The 16,060-nt window shown below is 40.2% G+C and overlaps 1 protein-coding gene across 12 annotated transcripts in view; it reads right to left on the reverse strand.

Annotated features, from left to right (window-relative positions):
- Positions 1-10,257, reverse strand: part of msi2b (musashi RNA-binding protein 2b) — a 261,495-nt gene extending 251,238 nt beyond the window's left edge. For 3 of the 12 annotated variants that reach the window (XR_014876623.1, XM_085175919.1, XM_085175921.1), the window contains exons 1-4: positions 10,033-10,254; positions 9,642-9,682; positions 9,234-9,315; positions 8,530-8,614 (exon numbers count right to left, since the gene is read on the reverse strand). Coding sequence is in view for 5 of the 12 variants with exons in the window: in XM_085175919.1 (XP_085032045.1) it covers positions 8,530-8,614; positions 9,234-9,315; positions 9,642-9,682; positions 10,033-10,094 (270 nt within the window). In the remaining 7 variants the exon portion in view is untranslated. Of the gene's footprint in view, positions 1-8,529; positions 8,615-9,233; positions 9,316-9,641; positions 9,683-10,032 lie in introns of all 12 variants that reach the window. The other 9 variants (XR_014876618.1, XR_014876617.1, XR_014876620.1 and 6 more) reach the window with 6 other exon arrangements.
- Between the last annotated feature and the right edge of the window lie 5,803 nt (positions 10,258-16,060).

The raw sequence follows: 16,060 nt of genomic DNA on the forward strand, positions 1-16,060 counted from the left end.
AGCAGTGTGCCACGGTTTCCCCCTGCTATGAAAAACTGCCACACACTGAAAATGAAGGACGCCGTCCCTTCTTTGTCCTCCAGAGATCCTGAGGTCTTTGTCTTTGTCATGTTTATATCACAGCAGCTTCGTGGCTGCTTTAATCTCCGTCTACGTTAAGGAGCTACTACCGGAAGTTGAAAACAATGTATAGGGAAGTGCCTGCTATGAAAGAATCATAGCCATAGAATCGATGTTGTTCAGCTAAACTACTGGCAAAGAGCACATTGATATATTTTTAAAATAAGGTTAAATCATATTTGTATAATCTCAGTGACCAGTTAATTTGTAAACTGCAGTAAAAGAACCTGATTACTCAGTATATTAATCCCTACTGCAAAACAGCTTATCGTTTAAATTTACTGTTGGCCTATCAGCTAGCCTGATTCCTTATAAATGATACAGGTGCACAGTTTAGTCCAGCAACTGGCTTTGTTTCCCGTCTTGATTGTCACTAGGCAGACCAAAGCATTTAAAGAGAGCTGGCCAATATCACCGGCCTCATTACTCACTGTGGCAAATTATCTACAATTGATGGAGCTCAATGACACATTCTAGGCACAACACTCAGTGCACTGAGCAAGGTACCATAGGAAACCACATATTAATTGCTGTAAATTACCATTTTTGTTTTTTAGGCCTAAATACTGGTGCTCCCAAATTAGCTGTTGATGCTGTATAGCAAAAACAAAGAAAGAACCCCCAGTGTTAAAATAAAGTTGGCATGGAGACCAGCCACACCAATGTTCCGCTGGTCGTGGTCGCAGCAGAGGCCCGCTTTTATTTTAGGCAGGAATTGCTGATTGAATATGACAGGAAGAAAATGAGAGTCTGGGGCCGGTGACGCCTCCAGATATTGCCAAATAACTGGGAGGATGCGTCAGATCAGCCTGTTTCTCCATCTTGTGCTTGTTATCTCATTAGCTACATCTTCCTCATTAATTTCTCTGGTATAAAGGTATGTGGTGGGGGGTCTCATCAACCTTGCACTTACAGTGAAGAGGAACTGTCTGAAACAGCAATGTCATCCTAAACTCTCATCGCCTGGATGCAAATTTGAATTTGAGGGGGGGGGGAAAGAAAGAAAGAAAAAGAAAATCATGAATCTCTTCATGTTGTTCCATATTGTGCTACGTGTCACACTGACATATTTACAATTACTATATCAATTCTATGCATTCCTACTCTCTCGGCACAGATGGATTTATTTAAGAAAACGATATCTCATCACGCCGAGGAAAACAATGGAAAGAAAACACGAGATGAAAATTCACCATCTGCACGGATCAATTAAGCCATTGAAACTGACTACATTTTAATCTGTTTGAAGGAAAACCATGATGTGCAATGTCACTGTCATCTTCTCTGTCAGTCTCACTTATTACTGTTATCTTTCTAAATCGGGTCAAAATGAGAAATGAATTCAATAACACCTGGGCACGGTAACTCTGCTTGTAATGAATTTCATTTAAAGATTTGTCTTAGCACTTAGCCCCAGGCATAACCAATTCAAACTCAATTATTTTGTGCACCCTATTTTAGCAAAGACAACACATTATGCTCTGAATACCAAAGTCCTACACTTGGTAATGTATCTTACTTTTTAAGCTTATACAAAATATATCAAACCTCATTTTACCACACCACATAAACTAATTGTTTTTCTGTCCTGCTGAGAATTTCTATTCACTATGAAGCCTTTGGTCTTGAACGTGCGCATGAGAACACTTTAACACAGCAGGAAAAATCTCATGTAGTCTGTTTAAAATTATATATATATTTAAATGATTACATGCAGAGAAAAACGTTACTGCAGATTGTTTAAATCTCACTCAGAGCAATGCAACCAAATTGGGCAATGAGGCCTTATTAACAAATCCTTCTGTGAAATGTAGCAGTACCTTTTTAGGTCACAAATTATGACGAATAACTCCTCTGAGAAATTTAGAACTACAAGAAGAGGAGACGAGGCAATTGTTTCCCTTTGCTTTACATATTAAAGCTTTAGGTTTTCATGTAGGAAGCATCTTCATACCTATTGGGCAGGAGTTACCCTTTGCACTGAATGCAGCTGTATCAGAGATTATAGTGTCTCAGTTTCACCTGATACTTCCTTCCTGAAACATATTTTTTTCTTATGTAACACGCATACCATCAGGCTTGGGTTGAGTGAACTTAATGTAAGAAGTGCACCTGTTTCAGTAATTTGACTCTAGTCTGTTCTAAACTTGCATGTTTTTTTAAGCAGTAAAAAGATAAATGAATAATAGCTATTTATTAGTTTGTTTTTGCCTATGTTCTTGTTTGAGAAATGACTTTCCTTTATGATTTGTAGACAAATCTCTCTGACTGTGTCATCTTAATTTTACAACAGCTGGATGCAACAAAAATATTCGTACATTCGTTTGATTCTTGAAAGGAATTCTGGGAACAAACCATGAGATGGTAGATAACATATGTCGAGGGTATGCAAAGAGTGTTGCTGTTGGGTAGAGGGCCAGAGCTCTGACTCAGCTCTAGCTATTTGGCTATCATACAGTAGCAACAGAACAACAACAAAAAAACCCAACAACAACACTTCATTAACCCCCCTCTGAGAAATTTCTTTACTATGGCAAAATCACAAGCAATCTGACTTGGAGCTAAACGAACAATCTGCTTTAAACACAGTCGAATGGTCCGGGAGATATGACTACAACATTGTATTGTAATTGAAAACATGACTGTAACTGAAGGTGTAATGTGTTCAAATGTAAACTGTAATCAAAATGCAACTGTGAAAAACAACAATAATGTGCTCACCTATTTAGCAAAATCCAAATTTCTTTTTTTTATATCGAACCAGAACAAATGTACATACGTGTCAAATATCATTCAATTCTTTCTGAGACAAAGACAATGTATTTTTTTGTTCTGGGCTTTTATTATTGCCAACAACTGTTATCTTTAGCTGTATGTAGGATGCACAGTATGAGGTACTTTTTTTTTTTGCACTGATTCAATTACAGCAGCAGTACCTGTTATGTACAATTGACTGGCAAGCACTAATGTGATGTCATTTTCCATGGACCCTGCAATCAGAGTATATGTGCCTTTAGCAATGTGGGTGTCTCAGATGAATCGTAACCATCTAACCAGTGTGCACACTCGAGTTCATGAGAACCAAGAGGCTACAGTGTCATGCTAAAGATGCACTACTGGTGACGTACCTCACATAGCAGTAGTCTCCAGTGAAACATCTTTTGAGTATGTGCTCAACTTAGAGACCTGGCATCACCCTCACAGGTCCCTTTCTTCAAATTACGTTTAGATACACCTTTGTAATATGATGCAACATGATCTCACAAAGAGCAAAAGTAGATTTCCTCAAGACATCATACAAGCAGATACGTCAATGTAATAAATGAGAACAGACCAGGAGGAATCCCCCCCACTAACCCTGCCCCATCATCTTTTTATCTTCCGCAGTCTTTTACTTAAGGGTCTCCGAGGGCTGCTTCTGCATGCGACTGTGGGAGATCAGGGCAGAGAAACAGCACATATCTTAAGTTCACATCTTACAAAAGGATTTCATATATTAATGCAGCTCCTGGGTAAACTCTCTTCCTCTCTCTTAAGACATATCTACGCTAGCATGATGATGTGGTGTTTAAGCTAAAAGGAAAAGCCTTATCAAAGCTTGCAGCTTCTCTCAATAAGTGTGTGAGCAGGTCCACAGGTGTGCGTGTGTGATAGCAATAGAATAGACAAGAAATTACAACATAAATGTTTCATATCTGTGCTGTCAATCTCTGCTGACTTTCGCCGTGGAATAACACCACGAAAAGGCAGTTTGTTATGATCCTCAAATCAGTAATGAGAATTTTACCGTCATGCTCAACAAGCAAATTGGCTATATTTTTTTTTTAATATATATTTTTTTACCTCTTAGAAATATGCAACAGCATTACGAACATTAGCCACGTTTGCTGGTAGTAGCCTAAAAATAACACTACCGCTTTGACAAACCTCTGATGACCCGTACGAGCGGACAGGAGACAGAAACAGATACAGAAAGAACTAATAACGCCTTCAGCCATAATTAACCGCGGAAGATAGAGCACCTGCTATACTTAAACAAGAGCGAGTCAGTTTAGCTCACTGATTTGACTTTACTTCCTAACCCTATCTGATGAATGAAGCTCAGATTTGTCTGGAACAGCTGCTCTTCCCTGTCCTTTCTCCTCCTTTGCTCTTGGGCTGTTTTTTTTTTTTTTTGGCTTCTCCTAAACCTCAAGCATAGGTTGACCTAAGGGTGACTTTATAAAGGCTGAATTTACCCAAGACAAAAAAAATTAAAAATAAATTCCGGGGGTGGGGGGGTGACTACATATCATTGGGTTTTACTGGTTGAAGTGAATTAAGCTCAGAAACCCCAAACATGGTATCACACCATCAAATCTTACATAAAAAAAATAAACCCATGTATGCCTTTGTAACAGCTTCACATAAGAATAAACGATTTATATCGCTCAAATCAATCTACTGTTATGTCTGAGATAAAAATTGATGATGTCCTTCTTCATACAGGCCTGACTCGAAACATCTTCAGCAACAGATGCTCTGAGTTGTACATTTATAAACTGAACAAAGCATCATGAAAAATGGTAAATATGTTCTGAATTACCAGCATGTGTGTTTTGAAGCCCCCAGGCTTTGCTTCCCCATATGTCTCATTCACATTCATTCTAGGCTAGAGTGTTTTCATAACCGGACAAAAAGTAGAGCACACAGTCAAAAGAAAACATTAATACCAAATAAAGAAGCATATGAAACCAGCGTTGGTGTGCCTGTCTTCTTTTAGTTGGGAGTAAAACTGATTCTATAGCACTCCTGATCTCAACACTAGGGAAATTTTATGTTTAAATCAAAGTGGGGTTTGCAGTTGATCTAAAAGTACATCAGACTAAATAAAATACCATCTGTGTTTGTGACACTGATGTAATACTGAAATAATATTAGATTTAAAATAACAGAGCTAAAAACATCCATATGATTTTGGCTTTACACTTTCACTACACAGCTAATACGACCTAACTTCCTGTCATTGCACCTTCAGCCATTCTCACTTTTTTCCAAGGTTACCGAGGACAGACAAACCACTAAGGATTCGTTCAGGCACTGCAAACGAGGGAGACCTGTATCAACCCAACATCTGCAAACACATCAAGACCATCCATATTTGCTGGACCGGTTCATTTTTCCCCCATTGCCACTGAGCAACTTTCTCAGAGATATGATAGATCCTAATGCAATGCGATCTTGATAGTGTGAATGTTAAGATATACAACAGCACCGCAGATACAGCGCAGTGACTAATGGTGAGAAAGACGATACAGACAGCCGCCTTAGGTTTGTAATCTTCTACTGCACACTGACGGGTAAACAACAGCACGTTAGCAGCTGGGAAATATAAATGTCTGCATGCATTTGAGTCAGCAGAATCGTTGGTTTGTCAATTATGCCGTCAAACACGCAGCCAGTGATAAAAATGTCCAGCAAGAAAACACAAACAAAACAACAATTGCTACACTTTATTTTGCTAAAGCTATTGATTACCTCCATTATTACAGGATTTTCAGTATCATCCATATTTTCAGATTTATGGGTGCGATGAAAAACTACAACGCCACCAGCAACAAGAGGCGGGTATGCAAAACGAAACTGGCTTTTTTTTTTTTAATATAGTCGGGGTCCCTAAATGATTATCTTATGCTCTTACAGCCCAGCGGATTAAGAGTTAAGACATTGACCATGCAATCACAAAACTGCCTGATCGAGTCTGGCCAGGTCTATCTCCTCATTTCCTGTCAGCTGTCTACTGTATACTATCTAACAATCAAGGGGAAAAAAAACATCACCAAAATTACTAAAATAATTCACTTCCAAAGCATAATGATTTCACACAGGCCACTATTCAGGCTTAATGATGATTCAATGTCAGACTTTAAAATGTCACCATTCAGTTCTCGTGCATTTCAAATCTCAATTATAAGTGTGCCAAATGTGATCTAAAGCCTACAATACGTGTGACATAACACCACTGTTTGTGTGCATATCTGTAGCCAAAGAACAAAGTGTATCCATAACTTGCTACACAGACATGCAACAGATAACAAGATTTAGTGTTGCTGCATGACAGTTATTATACTTTAGCAGAGCAAGAGAAAATACCATTTAACTCAATTATTATACATAAGAGGTCCCACATTGTTTTAATAATGGGATTAAATTCTGCCTACAAATAGTCTAAATATTACAATCGAAAAAAAAAAGAAAAAAAAAAAAGAACCAACCGATTTTTCTTGTGGGCAAAAAAAGGAGCTTTTTTGCAATCAAGAAATCAGCTGTAACACAAGTGTATTGAGACTGCAATTTTAACAGGTCATTAATGTAATCCCATGAATATTGTAACATATGTTAGCGGTATTAAAAATACACAAGAAATTAAACTGTTTCCTGCTGGCACTGCTCTCAAAGTGCCTTTGGGCAAGGCAATTAAAGCAACAACTGCTCTATTTATCAGACATCAGTAATAGACTGCCGCAGCACAGGCCAACTCTCAGGTGTAAGCATATATATTTACGTGCTCCCCTCCCTTATTCATACCCCCCATGACCTTTGCTGTAAATATATATGCTGTCAAGCTGTCACAAAGCTGCTCATTCAAAATGTCAGACTTGAAGTTATCAAACTGCTCTAGATTCTGCATCAAAGTATGTTTATATCTCCAACCCTTCAAACAGCCCCCGTAAAGTGCTTCTAAGTATTCCCCTCTGAAGAGGTTCTGCAAGTTTTGCAATGTCATCGGCCTGACTTACCGGTCATTTTAATGCTAAAAAACCTTGCCCTTGCTCTATAGTTGCTACGTCACAACATAACCCCACCGAGTGTCCTTGTCTCCCTCATTTGCATAACACAGTAATAGAGCTGATAGCAGTGAAGACATAACATATAAACACTAAGCACGAGGTGAATGAGAGATTACCGGAAACTTAAAAAAAAAAGCATAACACAAAATATCTAATAGGCTGAAGAAGAAAAAAATCACATGCACTCAAAATTTTAAGTACAAGTGTGTGTTATGTGCCTTTTTTAATGAAGGCAAATTGCTTATTTTTAGACTAGCAGAAAACGAACCCCCCCCCCCCCCCCATAAACCCTTCTGAAGAATCAAACCTCCACCGATGAGCTGAAAACTGTCCAAAAAGGCTCACAGCTCCCCAAAAATAATGACAATAATAATGATTATAAAATAATATTCATAATAATAATAATAATAGCAATAATATGAGCAGCCACATTATTACAAACTTCGCAGCTTAGAAAAAATTGGAAGGAATATAAAGTAAGGTCTGCCACCCAACAAACAGCAGGTTTCTCAGCTCTGTGCCAATCACACTCAAGCTCAGGAATGAGCAGAGAATTCTTACATTTACATTACTTGCCTTATCCTACGCAGACTTGTAGATTGCACATTATTATACACTGCTACCTGAAGTATAATCTATTTATCTTCCACAATCCTTAAAAAAATATTTCCTCCCAGTGTAAAGTTGGCTTCAGCCGAGGGAGCGCGCACAGTACATTTCCTCGATATGCACCATTCCATTACTGTAACTATTGCTGGCATATCTGGATTCGATAAAATATAATTGCAGCTGAACCATATCTAATCCAGCGCATCGTATAATCTTTAATTATTCCTCTGGTGACGAATTTCAACAAATTTCAGAATGCTTGGCAGTCATTAAACCTAAGTGCATGAGTGTATGTATATGTGCACTGGATTAATGACCTTACTTAAGTAAATCAGACAAGTCTTTAAAAACTACACATGCACTCTTAAAGTATTTGACACGATACTCCTGACTGATTGTTACCTCACTAATGCATTTATGTATTCTGATTATCATACATTACAGTAATTAGTTTGAACATACTGGCAGCTTAAAAATGTATTAATTTATATTTAATTTGTTTAATCTCTAATATAGGGCTCAAACCTTTCAGACTCAAAGTATCTGCTAATCGGGCACGATATGATACAATATCTGCTGGATCAAACAGCAGCAAGGCAGCAGTCCTGAGACAGCACGCCCTTGTGTGTCCACATGAGATATAGGCACACTGCCACATGTGGCTGCAGCAAAGAAGGGGGCGTGTCTGGCCCCATTCAGCCAGAGAAGTAAAAGTGAACACATGTAATATTCACCCCAGAGTTGTGTTTTATTTTATTGCCAGGCTCTCTGTGGAAGAGACCAGCACACATTTAGCCACTGTGCGTGACCTTGATCGACACAGCCTGTCAACCTAAGAAGTGCCCCCCCCCTCGCCCACCGCACCACCCACAAGGCCCTACTTAGGCAGTAAAAAGTCTCAGTTGGCAGAGCAGCGTAAACACAAAACGTGAAATGAACTCTGGTGTAAGAACAAATGAAATCAACTCACCGTCTTTGAGTCTAATTCGTGGTGTTGTTGAGCTAAGACTTTATCTACACTGGCAGCATCTGTAAATGTAACAAACCCAAATCCTCTGCAAAACAAAGACACAGAGAGGACAAGAACAGCCGTGTTAATAATAATTTAACATTGCATACATATTAAAAAATGACACCCCCATCCCTTGCAAATATAAATTTAACCTGCAACTTGCAAATAATAAACCTGCATTAACAGTGTGAACAACAATCCCTATGACCCACAACAACATTTCTCTGCAAATATACATTTCTAATCCAGATTACGGTTTGTCCTGTGGCAGATTTTGGGAAAAGCAAAAAAACAAAAACAAAACTGAGGACAGTGTTCATCATTATTTGCTACGTTACAATATGAGACGACTAGACACACACAGCAAAAAAAAAAAAACTGTGGTGCAGTCACAAAGTCAATGTCAAATTGCATTCGGCCGCAGCTTTACAGCAGTGAGCATTTAAGCTTATCTGGCTTGCTGTGAAACCACACGCAGGCGCGCGCGCACGGGGACACATACACACATACACACAGACATTCGCGCGCGAGAACACGAACACATGGGCGCGCGGGCACACAAAACACACATACACGCTGGATTAAACACTGAGCACGGTCAAAGTAAAGCGATATCGCTATGTGCACTGGAAAGGGAAAAGTAAGAAAAGCCCTGTATTTACCTTGAACGTTTTGTCGTGGGGTCTCTCATCACCATACATTCTCTTATTTCTCCGAATTTACTAAAATAGTCTCTAAGGCTGTCTGTGAATAGAGAGAAGAAGAAGAAAAATATGTCGGGTCATTTTGACAGAAACATATGAACATGCTGTTGTCACTGTATTTCAAAAATACCCCGCGATGCGCATAGGGGTCGAATAGAGGACTTCAGATGGACGGAGATCAAAAATAACATCGTGCGCACACACTACTGAGATATCCCATACAGTACACTACTGCACAGTGCACATTCGCACATACACCGCCGCCAGCAGCTACAGCGAGCACTCAGTCACAGCGACAGAGGGGGAAAAAAGAAAAAAAACAACAAGAAATGCTGGTTACGGTGTAAAAGAGAATAACAGTCTCACCTGGTGAGGTTTGCCAGCTGAGGCCACCGATAAACATTTTACTGTAAGGGGAAAACACAACAGAAGTGAGTCCAGATGTCAGTTCGGCCATTTTGACGACTAACTACTTCTAAAAGCGACCTTAAAGGATAAAGGAAGACTATGAAAACACATTCGCGCTTAGTAATTACACTCTGGCTACATAAAAGGGGCAGGCCACTCTTTGCTACGGAGCGGAGGTCTTTTAAAACTGCATCTGGAAACAGACCCGTGCCCGGTTTAAGTGCGTACTGTTGGGAGGGGGGTGCGGGAGGGGGGACGAATCCAGCACGGCAGTCGAAGTCCTCTCCAAGATGTTGTAACATGAAAAAAAAATCGTACCTAAGGATTAAATTTAGAAATATATCCTTACCCCGGGTCATGTTGTGAATCATTTAGGCTTCCGGATGTGGCTTGACTCCCGTCTCCTTCCATATCTATTCCAAACTATAGGCTGGGACTACAGTAACAGTGACAGACACGCACAGATACGGCAGGAGATATGCAAAGCCCCGCTATGAGAATATTACTGAGCCGGGAATGAAAGCGTCACACGTGGGATCAGCTCAGCCCCCTGCTCCCTCCTCCCTCTCTCAGCATGCTCTACCTTGGCCCACAGGGGGCGGAGCCTGGCTCTGTCACCTAACCAATCCAATTGACGTCAATTCAGGCAATCTGCAAACCAATCCTCCGATTTGTCATTTAATTAAGCAATAAGCCACTAGAGGTGAAAGTGGCTTATTGCTCTTCTACGCCAGTGGACACATAGCATGAGAAATGTTATTTTTAATTAATACTGTTTACAAATTGTTTTACCACTGAAAGGTAAGGCTTGCAAAAGCAAAAGCGACATGCAGACATAATTTTTTTGTTCTTATTAATTACAACTGTTTGTTATTCTTCCGCCGTGTAATCTAGTGCGCTAGAAAGACGTAAAAAAGTGGAACAGTCACTATTTTAATAATAAAACATAACATATGGTCGCGACTTTTAAGTGTCTACTGAGAAATAAGCAGGGTTTAATTCGACAGGGAGCAGACAAGAGTGTGGTCTAAGTGTAAAATAAGTATTGTGCAGGTGCACGGGGGCATCATTTTTTTCGAATTGAAGAATATTTGAGCGCCAATAACTGAATAATATAAGTATAATAAATGTTACCGGTGGCCAGATTCGTCTTTGCAAGACGATTTGTTATACATTATTACTACTAAGATGTCAATATAGTTATTTTTAGTTGGTGCATTAAAATTATTGACGTCTTTGCAAATGGACCCTTCAGACATGATCCATGCAATCCTGCTGTACAAGCAAACAAGCAAGGTTGTGCTCACATGTTATAATGTTTAAAAAATGCTCAAACGAGGCTTAGAATAGGCAAAAAATCTGAATTTAAAACGTGTTTCCAGGAGGGCTTAAAGAAAGTTAAACATGTTCCAGAGGCTCTTCCTCTTCTCTGAGGAAGAGCCTCTGTGGCTGATGGTGGGGTCTCACCTTCAACTACTACATTCATTACTACAGCCAACAAAGAAATTTTCCCATGGAGATCAATAAAGGCTTGTATCCTTACATACAGTGATGCAATTATAGATCCATCCACGTAGATAACCTCTAATGAGCTGCTAGCCCTGCTCTCTGTGCAGTGTATGTGGAGATAAGCTTGCTCTGCCCCCTCATGACCTTGAAGAAGGTGATGACAAAGCAGGCTAAGAAATTAAGAATAAATGACATTTTTAAGATATTTTAAGATATGGGCCTATGCATTAATTGCGCAACGTGCTATCAATAGAACACAATAAAAAATACATGTCCAATCTGTTTCAATTATGTATCATACATTTGTCTGATTGCTGTTCAGAGATGTCAAGCTGACAATATTAAATGACCGCAGTTTTCATTGATATGAGCCAAGAAGATGCCTCATACTCTCTGGGAAATGACTAGCTATCCTATTTTATTATTCACAGTCAGTGATTTTTTTTTTTTTGAATAGGCCTGTCTTTGCTGAGTGTTCAGGGTTCTACCAGAGGGAATTTCTTATCTGGCCAGGCAGCATGTTTTTGAAACAATGACTTAGATAAAACCCAAATAACAACACTTTTGTCAGTTGAACAGCTATAAGTCTGTCATTAGTTAGGGGACTCTCCACATTGCAGCTGTCTGTATCTCCAAAACAAAGGTACGAAAGCAAATGCCAGCAATTCCTTGTAGTATGCGAGTGTCAAAGAAAATGGAAATATGACACCTTGTGTGAAAGACTATTACTTATTATGCCTTATTTGCACCATTGTTTTTGTCCCATGCCATTTGCTGATGCATTTATGATTGCTTTACCGTTGTCATATGCGCAGCGGCCTCCTGAAAGACGTGCGTGAAACGTGAGTGCAAGAAAATCGCATCCACCCAGCAGCTGAACAGAGGAAAAGTTAGCGGAGGGTGGGTGGTTGGGTTATAAATTGATGTGGAATATGAGCTCGGAGGAACAACGGGCTTAAAAGCCCCATCACAAGGTGTGCAAAAATCACAGTGGATTTAACACATGAAGAGCAACTTCTGTTTCATGCTCAAACAAAAACACTGGAGGCCCGGGCTTCACGGTGCGGTTGTGAATTATTCTGTTTTGTGAACAACAGCATTATTGCCTTTCCATCCGCGGTTGTTACGGCATGAAGAGAGGCGAGTTAAATGTGACAGAAAAGGGTACGGCGGGTGTGCTGTTTCGCAACGTCTCATCGATCCATTGCCGACCAGATTTGGCGCCAAAGCAACCTGTAAGCAGACGAGTCGAAATCCTTTGGATCTCCGTGGGGTAATGCTTCTGTGTCCTGATCTTTTTTTAACACTCAGTGAAGGAAAAGCACATATAGATTGTTTTAAATTGAGCAGTGTTCTCCTTTAATCGGAGCAGCCAGCACCGCCTGATGAAAGTGCCTAAAATGTTTGTAGCTCTTTAAGCAACTTGACAGCAGTGCTTTTGGAGCAGCTGAGTGTTTAGTCGTGGGTGAGGAAGAAAGAGAGGGGTTATATCCTGCAACAAAGTGGCCTACGTGTGAACAAATTTCCTTGAAAATGATGCCGAGCAGTGGTTCCATTACTTGGGCGCTCACGTTATGACAAATAGAAAGGAAAACGGGGAAAAAAGAAGAAGGTTGAAGCAGTTGAAGACACTTTGATTAACGCAGGGACAAAGTCTTTTAAGATATATTTGCATCCTGCATGCTTTGAGCTCATCGTCATTTGCTGGAGCTTCAAGGGAAATTCAAGATTTCTTCAATCCTGCATTTGCATTGGTGTAACTGTTCAGTTCTGAAAGATGAACAGCTTCTCAATAGAGAGCAAATTCAGCATGCGAAGGGAGGAGAGAAAAAAAGAAGAAGCTTGTAACTAACCGAGCCTCTGCATAAAGAGTGGAGGATTTGGGGATTGAGAAAGAAGTAAACTTGATAGTGTGTGAAAGAGCTGAGGGGGGAAAAAGAAAGTGAGAGAAGCAACAGACTCACTGACAGTGTTATGAGATGCTGTTTTGAGAAGAGGCATCCTGTTTCCTGTTGCAGTAATCACTTTACACCCTCAGAAGCTTCACTTGACCTTGGAGAAATTGTTCTTCCATCATGTGTAACCCCTTTCTCCACCAAGATATCTATGTAAAAAAATTCTTTCAGGCTTCAAAGAGGCTTTTTTTTGCCACAAACACCAGGAACGACAGACGACATCTAATACAGATATATTGAAATTGAAACTGTAAGTCTGTGGGGCAATTTTTTTTTTACATGTGAGGTTCACCACATGTTATTTAGCCTGCATGTTTTGTGAATAAAAATCAAAAGACAAATCACAAGCACTTTCTGTCTAACAGGAATTTCTTAGGGAAACTATCCAGACACATCCTAAATGTGTTTAATATTATCCTTTGGATGTGGTGAATAATTTCATATTGATCACTGTGGATTGGATGCTTTTCTCCAGAGGGCCTATTACAGTGGAATTCAGAATCCCGAGGAAAGCTGTGGAGAAAGCTGCAGATGTGAACAAATTGTCTCCCTCTAGTGTCCTCTCCTCTGTGCTTCTTCTTCTTCTTTGCTCGGCTTAAGTACCTCTCAGGCAGCAGGGAGAGGGCCAGACTGAAACATGCATAATTGACAGTCCTATTTCAGGAATTAGCCACCCACCAAACTCTAAACTACCTACTCTTCCATCTTGCCGGGAATAATTTGGCATCTTCTGAAGGTCCATTTCAGCTGGCTAGGATTAACCAGTGGTCCACTGATTGATTTAATGAGTAAAATTTCTGTTCTCCACATTGATTTGTATGTCTCTTCAAAGGTGGTTTGTGTGTAAACCCTGTCAACTGATCACGATTTGTGAGGATTACCGGGCTTGTGTCTCTTTGTTAGCACACAGAGAAAGTGTTAGAAGTCAGATCAGTAGGAAGGATGTTCTGGTGATGAGTGATTTCTCTCCCCCATTATGCCTTCTGTAACCACACAGATGAGTTAATTAAGCTGTGCCAGAGGCTACGCACTAGCATTCCAGGTAGATGGGCCACAGCGATATTCAGAGACATTGCATATAAAAAAAAATAAGCTGTAATATTTACTTTGAAGTCTTTATGCATATAAGGCTGCCCCAATGCTAATTTGGCTGGCAAATTCTCAAAAAATACCCGCTTAGCACCTGCAGAACCTCAAAAGTCCACAGATTATTCCCTTGGAGGTTACAAAAACTGTTCTAACTGTGTGTGAACAGAAGATCCTCCAGTGCGTTTTCCCCCCAGAATCACCTCCATTAAAAGTGAGCTCCACGAAAGACAATTTGCATTTTTCTGACCCTAATGGCCCACCCTTTTGCAACTGGGTCTCTTTTTAGGCCGATCAGATTCCAACACAAGAGGATGATGACGACGTCATTTACCTGCTCCACTGGGCTGGGAGATAAGCTCATGCCCCTGCTGCTCCCTGGAATGTTCTGGCTGCTGTTTGTAGAGAGAGAGCTGTGTCTTACAGATGATGACAAATGGCATAAAAGCACCACAAGGAGCAATCCTATTACCTGTACAGTCAGCAGTAGGAAGAGAGGTGTGTGTGTTGGCCTTTTGGAGAAGAGATGGACCATCCCTGATTTCTCAGAAACCCATTGTGAAGCTGTTAACTTACGCTTTACACAGCTGGAACCTGTTTTAAATCAAAGTTAATATTTCTAAATCTGTATGAGATATTTTTAACGGCATTTTCCTTTGCTAACGGACAACACAGGAAGCCTGTGGATGAGTGGACTGATGGACTTCACCCATGTTTAACATTTTTAGAAACCTTGCAGAGCCTGAGAATGGTAACCAAGCCTCTCTGGCTAAGTGTTGCTCTCTGTCCTTCTGGCTCACTCTCTGTTTACTTAACCAGCCTTTTCACTCCTGTTTCCTTTTCGCATTCTTTCTTCTCTAACTGGCTGCCACCATATATTCTCTCAGTTGCCAACCACTTCCTATTCTGCAACCACTGACCTTAACACTGACCTTGCCTTGTCTGTGCCACTGAGATGAGAGAGAGAGATACCATATCCTTTGCTTCCCCCTCACTATGCTGCGAGGTTGAATTTTGCCTGTCTCATCAGTCTTCCGGCTGCTGGAGTACGCCTTGTTATTTCTTCCAGATTCCTACACATTTCGCTTTTCAGCTGATCAGACTGGAAAACATTGCTCTTGGCTCAAAGACATGCTGGGCCTTGGCATACACAGTAGACCCAAGTCGTCAATACAGATTAGGTTTATCAGATAAACTTTATCTGCTGCGTTTGAGCGTCCTTTGGTTGGGTACCAGCCTAATTCTGGGCTACGATTGATACCGCGACTCTAAGGAGATCAAAATTGGCAGCCATTGTTTTTGCCATAAGCAGCCTGCTGCTGGCTTTTCAAGGTGGATGACTCTGTGCATCACTGGTAACAAGCCTTTTTTTCTGTTTGTATTATTTGGTGATTAAACATGGCATTCTGGGTGGAACTTAGAGGTTAAAAGAGAACACTCCAAACAGTCTCCATGTCTGACCGATTCAAAAACTTGCTTGCACATAAAGCTCCCAGTGATCAAATTCTGTCATGGTAGTCTATCTATCTATCTATCTATCTATCTATCTATCTATCTATCTATCTATCTATCTATCTATCTATCTATCTATCTATCTATCTATCTATCTATCTATCTATCTTATATGTGTGTGTGTGTGTGTGTGTGTGTGTGTATTCTTTCTTTCTAAAGGTCCCTGAGAGCAGTCTTTGCCACTTGCAGGCCAGTGAAGGACACAATCCTTCTAAGAATAGTCTCTAACTACGTTTTGGCATAAACATTCATATACGTCGCTTCACCACAAGAGGGCGCTAAGAGCACATGACAATAAGAGCTGATGTCACTTTG

This window comes from Neolamprologus multifasciatus, chromosome 10, assembly GCF_963576455.1.
Source record: "Neolamprologus multifasciatus chromosome 10, fNeoMul1.2, whole genome shotgun sequence".
NCBI classification, from domain to species: Eukaryota; Metazoa; Chordata; class Actinopteri; order Cichliformes; family Cichlidae; genus Neolamprologus; species Neolamprologus multifasciatus.